General features: G+C 45.3%; 2 protein-coding genes across 7 annotated transcripts in view; both read right to left on the bottom strand.

Moving 5' to 3' along the window:
* Positions 1 to 356, bottom strand: part of HNRNPD (heterogeneous nuclear ribonucleoprotein D) — an 11555-nt gene extending 11199 nt beyond the window's left edge. The window contains exon 1 of the transcript XR_003253945.1: positions 250 to 356. The gene's annotated coding sequence lies outside the window, so the exon portion shown is untranslated. The remainder of the gene's footprint in view (positions 1 to 249) is intronic.
* A 1302-nt stretch (positions 357 to 1658) lies between these two features.
* On the bottom strand, positions 1659 to 6226 carry HNRNPDL (heterogeneous nuclear ribonucleoprotein D like). 6 transcript variants are annotated; one of them, XR_003253937.1, is made up of 9 exons: positions 6048 to 6226; positions 5450 to 5618; positions 5197 to 5358; positions 4622 to 4753; positions 4329 to 4503; positions 3363 to 3530; positions 3104 to 3201; positions 2617 to 2720; positions 1659 to 1930 (listed from the first exon to the last, which is right to left on the bottom strand). XR_003253937.1 is itself a non-coding variant. In XM_026068475.1 (8 exons), the coding sequence occupies exons 1-7, from the start codon at positions 6134 to 6136 to the stop codon at positions 3131 to 3133; spliced, it is 966 nt and encodes a 321-aa protein (XP_025924260.1). In that variant the 5' UTR covers positions 6137 to 6226; the 3' UTR covers positions 1659 to 1930; positions 3104 to 3130. The 6 variants fall into 6 exon arrangements, 2 of the variants coding, with proteins under 2 accessions (XP_025924260.1, XP_025924261.1); XR_003253938.1 differs by having other exon boundaries at positions 2620 to 2720; XR_003253939.1 differs by having other exon boundaries at positions 4389 to 4503.
* Positions 6227 to 6280: the final 54 nt, after the last annotated feature.

Raw genomic sequence — 6280 nt, 5'->3', positions numbered from 1 at the left:
CGGGGGGGGCAGGCCGGGGAAAGCCGGGCCGGCCGGCGGCCGCCGTCTGGCGCGCGCTCTGAGTGCACCACCGAGAGCGGGCGGCGCGGCCAGAGCGCCGCGAACCATAGAGAGGGAGCGGCGACAGTAGGCGGTAACGGCCGCGCCGAGCCGGTTAAACCGCCTCCCTCCTCAGGAACGCGGGCACCGGCAGCGGGCTCGGTAGGCAGCAGGGCCCCTCCACTCGCCGCCGGCGTTGCAGCAACTCACCGGCGGGCCGCAGTTTTGGGTAACGCGGGCCCTGCGTCACACCTCGGGCAGGTGACTGATTGTATCCCACAAGCTCCCAAACGCTTCTCCATGTCTTAATGTTAACTGCTGGTTTGCCGCAGCATGGTCGTTGTACGGTTCTCAAGCAGTGCAGCGCCTCGCAGCAGAGGAACCGTGACTTGTCATGAAGCAGGGCTGATTCCTCCTAACTCAGCGACTTCAGGGACTCCCTGAAAAAGGCCTGTTTTCAATCTTACTGGGATACAATGGGATTCCAATGCCTTAAGATACCAAAATGTTGAAACCTTAAAGAAAAAAAGTCACCTTTAAATTTAAGGCATAAAGTATGAGAACTTGCTAAGGGTTAACACAAAGCTTGACTCCTTTATACAAATTTTTTGCTTAACATGCTATTAATGGAAAAAGTGCAGGAGAAAGACAACATCCTAATGGCAAGGAGCAGTGTTTGCAACTCCCAGGAGGCAGTGCTATTAACTTTTCCATGCATCTGTACTTTGAAGAAGTTTGGGAGTCCAAAGTCATAAAGGCTGTGGCTTCTTCCAGTAGCCACATACTGTCACCTCTGTCCCAGGCACTGGTGTCAGATAGGGTTCACATGTCCAGCCTGAGCACAAAGCGTTGAGATAACGCAAACTTTCCTGGACCTGGGAACTGCTTAATCCACAGAAGCCTTTCTATGTAACTGCCTTCCGCATGAGACTGTAACAAGAGAAAGAGTAAGGCAAAAGACCAGGTTTCTAAGACAGCAGTAAACATAAAAAAGAAAAAGAGGCAGGAATAGAGTTTAAAAACTTTTAGAGGAAAACTTGACCAAACTCACCTTTCTCTAGACAATCCCCTTTAAGGATATGTTTGGCAGACTAGATCCTTGCAAATTAGCTACTCACATTCATACTTTCCTGAACAAGCACTCTTCTAAACAAACAAGGTATATTTTTGATGTATGAGTAGACACTGGTGTTTATGTGTACAGAGAAAAACTTACAGCCAAGTATTGCAAAGCTCCAGGCCTTGGGCAAAACTTTTATGCTTATATCCCCATCCAGTCCCCTCTGCCCTTCAGAACAAAGGTGCTGCTGTGGTCCTAGATCCCTTCCCTGAAGTTTACAAAGCTGGCAGCAGCATACCAGCAACCACTCTGTTTCCTCTAACACAGCAGGCAATAAACAACACTGCAGTTTCCTCAGTTATGCTAACTAAAGGCACCAACTACAACCAGTTTGACTTTTCAAACCTTCTCAACTCCCACTGTAGTTTTTGAGGCAGAAATAGGAGTGGGGTGTATTGTACCTGGGTCATGTATGATCTCCAGAAAGGTATCTACCCTTCCACACATATGAAACAAATCTAGATATACCAACGTAAGATGACAGCCAACACTGGAAAGCTAAATTCACTTAAGTAAGCATTTATTAGAGAATTCTTTAACATGAAATCATACAAATAAAAGTTTGTATAAACACAAGTCCACATTGTGTCATAACATGAATGGCAAAAAAAGTAAAAACCATAAAAGAAAACTAATCGGCCGCTATATACAGTTGGACACTGTTGTGTCATACACTAAAAGTCTTTTACAAAATAGTCATTTCATGTCACGAAGACCACTCTCCATTCACTCCTGAAGCTCTGCAAGATGGCTTTGCTGCAGTATCTCCACCTAAAAACCAAGACAGAGTAGATGTCAGATATGTGCAAGTTATTACAAGAATCGTTAAAAGGTCCATTTTCATGAACTGCTTTAAGTCTTCTATATATTCCTTTGTTCACTGTTAAAGATCATATGCATATTTACTAAGGTAACACAAGAGGTTGTTACCCATCAATAATTTATCTTCCCAAATATAGCCATTCAACCCATTTAGGAAGCTGTTCCAGAACACCATATATCCAAATTAAACTATTAATCAGGCTCTGGATCAGTTTTTTTGCGCCAAAACACTGCCAAAAGGGTTTCTTGTTTGTTGTGAATTCATCTGAATGATTACTGTACAAACAAGTCAGATGCATTTTACTCAAACAGTCCACGTGCATATGATCTTTAATGTTTTTCCAGATTTAAAAGTTCGTTTTGGTTTGCAGATTTCACTATTAGCTATAAAAAGAAAAAAGCAAGCATTAAATCTTAAAGAATGCACACTTAAAATGAGGTTCCACAATTGAAATACAACACTAAACAGAAGACCAAATGATTAAGCTGTAAAGGCATTTATGTACTTTAACTCCTGTAAAAAACCATTTAAGTTAAGACACTTAATCTCCAAAAAGATTAAAAAAAAGAAGCCAAAGTCTGAAGTTTTCCACTTTAATCTTTACGCTGGTACATGAAGTTGGAAGAGACCATACCACAGGACAGCGTTTTCTGGTGTATGCCTTGCGCTCTGCCTGCAACGTGCGACCCCAGAGATAGACGTGGTCAGGGTGACACACGGCCTGCAATGAAGTTCCCGCTGGCGGGTACAAACAAGGTATAATGTCAGAGTTAGAAGACAACATTCTTGTTTTCCTTAAGTTGTACCCATTTCAGTACTTTACCTGTTAATACTTCTAATAAGTTTAATTATTCCTCTAGACCACCTGGTACACAACGCAAAACAGAAAAACTCTTATGTTTTTCTGAAGTACTAAAGAAGATAAAGTCACATTTTTACAGAGTTAAAGATCTATAGACACTGTAGGCAAAGCTGGTTTAAAAAAAAAAAAGTATTTTTAAGTTAACAAAAGTTTAATTAAAGAAAAAGTCAAGCTACACAAGTTTTTACTCTTCATTTGTCTATTGATCTTTAAACTAGATTACACATACTCCGAGTGGACCTCGCACTCATATACACACCTGTTTCCTCAAGTATTATGTACTGCTTTAGTATGGCTGGTAGTTGTTTTGGTGATTGCCGCCACCACGGGATGCTTTTCCGTATGTGCTTTGTTGACCTGCGGAGAACACAGGGGAGACAAACGTTTTTTCAAGTATTTGATTTACCCATCTGAAGCACTCTTTCCATATATAACACTCAAATGGCTACTCTTTTTAGAGCCACGTGTTTGAGTGAGAGGTGTTAGAAACAAGATACTTAGGAATCAAAACCACTTACCACTGTAATCTGTGTATCCCGGACCGTACCCATAATTGGGATAGTTGTACCCAGAGTAGTCATAGCCTCCATAGCCACTGTAGCTTTGATCACTATAAGCACTATTGTAGTTTCCATATCCTTGATCATAATAGTTATTAAATCCTTGATTCCAGTTTTGCCCCTGACCTGAAACCAAGTATAGCATTTAATATATTAAATTCTATAACTCAAATCCTACTCCCCTCATAAGCCACTTAATCTAACTGGCTGTCTTTCTGTACTAAAATTATTACCCAAAAAACCCCTCTTACCTTTCCAATAATCCAGGACAAAGTTATTTGTTAAAAAAACAAACAAAAAAAACCCTGAGGCACCTCATTTGGGTGAGATGCATCATAAGATCTGATCATCAATGGCATAATTAAAAAACACACACACACAAAAAAGCATGTAGCTCTGCTCATAACAAAAAACAACACACACAAACACATGTGGGTACGCACGCATACTGAGAACAAACACCTTAACAGCTCCTGCCATTTTGCCTTCTTAACTTCCATCTTTGGATCATGAAATACCTGAGCATCGAGTTATAATGCAAGATCAGCTTTACTGCATTATGTTAGCTGTGTCTGCTTGACTTTTAAGGACCATGCATTAACTCATACTTGCATGGGGTAGATAARTTGCTATCTTTCTCTTTAGCAAATACCTCTGAATTTCTCACCTATCAACCGACACTGTATCCTTGCACATTCTGTACCATCCATTTAGTTAAGCTGCAAATTACGGATTTAAAAGAATATCCTAAATCTGGCTTGCCATTTGACCACTTCAATGCACACAGAGGTTTTAATACACAGATCTGCAGTCATAACAGCCAAAACGTAATTTGAAGAGATTCACAAATAGACTTTCTGCATTATTCTTTTCAAGCATTAAAAACCTACATACAACCCAAAACTTAGAATAGCTAAAACCCACCTTGATCTTCAGTATAGACATGGAAAGATTTATACTGCTTACAACATCCATAAAACTCACCCCGTCCACGCCCCCTTCCACCTCCTCGTCCACCAGTCGCATTGCCTTTTCCTCCTTTCTGTTGCTGCTGCTGTTGCCTGTATACCTCTTTGGGCTGTGCTACTTTGATCTCACACTGTAAAAACAGAAATTCGTTAAGTCATCAAGAAGCTCAACACCATTTTATCAGTTGCTTTCAGGGAAGCACACAAACAGTTGTCTATTTAAAATGCTAAGAGAGAGAACTTCCCTACCTTGCCTGAACCAATTTGATGGTATCTGCTTTCTAATAATTTCTTTACTGGTTCTTCATCTGTATATGTGATAAAACAGAAACCCCTCCTTTCATTCGTCTTTGTGTCCATGGGAAGCTCAATGTTTTCAATCTGAAAGCAAAGTTGCATATCAACAACACGTGAAAACTGTAATCAGCTTTTTGATTCTGCCAGAGTCATTCAGCAGTCAAATGTTTATGCTAAAAACAAATTTCAACAGGTTGCTTTTCCAGAGGCCATTTCACCAGTTCCATTTATAACTGCAGCATTGCTTTAATCTAGTTAGGGCAATTTGCTACAGACATCCAGCTGCACAGTCAGAAACTTGCACCACGTGAGCTAAACCACTAAGGGGGGCACTACAGTTATAGTAGCTTTTGACAGCTACAAATTAGTCTTATCACAGCAGCAGAAAGTGCACGGAGGTGTTTCCAACAAGGCTTAGATCACAGCAGCCACATCTATGCTCTTCCCTCCCAGCCTCGTCTGCCTGACAACACAGGCAACGCTGCACTTGGGAACCAAAGCTAYGTCCATACGCTGCTACACCTTACCTCGCCAAAAGCGCCAAAGTATTCCTTAATCTGTTCTTCAGATGTGTCTGGACTCAGCCCACCAACAAACACTTTTTTGGGTGGTTCTTTTCCCTTTAAGGCTTTTGCCCTTTTAGGATCTATTAATTTCCCATCCAGTTTGTGTTCTTTCAGTTCCAAGACCTAAAAAGCACATATAAGGGGGAAAAAAAGCTCAAATCGCAACAGGGAGCCAGCGGTGCTTACAGAGCCCACCACCACCGCAGCCACTCACCTTTTCCACGCTGGCAGCGTCTTTGAAGAGCACAAACCCGAAGCCCCTCGACCGCCCGGTCACCGGGTCCGTTTTAATCGTACAGTCCACGACCTCGCCGAAGCGGGACAGGTACTCCGTCAAGTCCTTCTTGCTCGTGTCCCAGCTAAGGCCGCCAATAAACATTTTCCTAAAACGCGAGAAAAATACATATAATACACGAAGGTGCATAGAAGCGGGAGGGCCAAGCTCCAAGCGGCCGGGAGAGCCCCGCCGCCCGGCGCGGCCCGACGGCCCCGAGAGCCGCCGCGGCCCCGCCACCAGCGCTCCCATTAGCGGTCCGTGACGTCACGCCCCGTGATTGGCACCGCCGCCCTGCCCGGCCGAAACTCGGTCACTCGCCCGGGACACAAAAGGCGGGAGCGCGGGGCCCGCCGCCGCCGAGCGCGCGCGCGCCGCCGCCGAGCGCGGCCATTGGCGGCCGGAATGAGGGTCCCGCCCCCTCGCCACCAGGCTCCGCCCCCAGCGGCGGCGCGCCGCAGGGCTTCCCCCTCCCCCCACGCAAATCAAGGGGGGAGGGCGGAGGCGCGACCCCCCCCCGCCCGCTCCCGGCTCCTACCCGTCGTCCTGCTGGTTCTTGCTGGCGTTGATCTTGGAGCCCTCGGCGAACTCTTCCGGGCCGCCGCTCATCTCGGTGGCGTCCTCCATGGCGGGGCGAAGGCGGCTCGGGCGAGCGGCGGAGTCAGCGGAGACCTGAGCGGGGGAGAAAATGGCGGCGGAAGAGATCCGGGCACCGCCTGCGCCGTCCTTATATACCCGCGCCGGCAGCCAATCAGCGCCGCCCTCCCGCGC

The sequence above is a fragment of the Apteryx rowi genome, unplaced genomic scaffold (assembly GCF_003343035.1).
Source record: "Apteryx rowi isolate R43461 unplaced genomic scaffold, aptRow1 scaffold_270, whole genome shotgun sequence".
NCBI classification, from domain to species: domain Eukaryota; kingdom Metazoa; phylum Chordata; class Aves; order Apterygiformes; family Apterygidae; genus Apteryx; species Apteryx rowi.
The sequence above is the reverse complement of the archived record's forward strand: the minus strand, read 5'-3'. Positions and strand labels throughout refer to the sequence as shown.

Bases quoted from the DNA above. Each gene is read 5' to 3' on its own strand.
- HNRNPDL (XM_026068475.1), bottom strand. From the start codon at position 6,136: ATGGAGGACGCCACCGAGATGAGCGGCGGCCCGGAAGAGTTCGCCGAG. The intron at 5,619-6,047 runs GTAGGAGCCGGG...CTCGCGTTTTAG, and splicing joins AAGAACCAGCAGGACGACGG to GAAAATGTTTATTGGCGGCC. The intron at 3,531-4,328 runs GTGGGTTTTAGC...ACTTGGTTTCAG, and splicing joins TGTCTATACTGAAGATCAAG to GTCAGGGGCAAAACTGGAAT.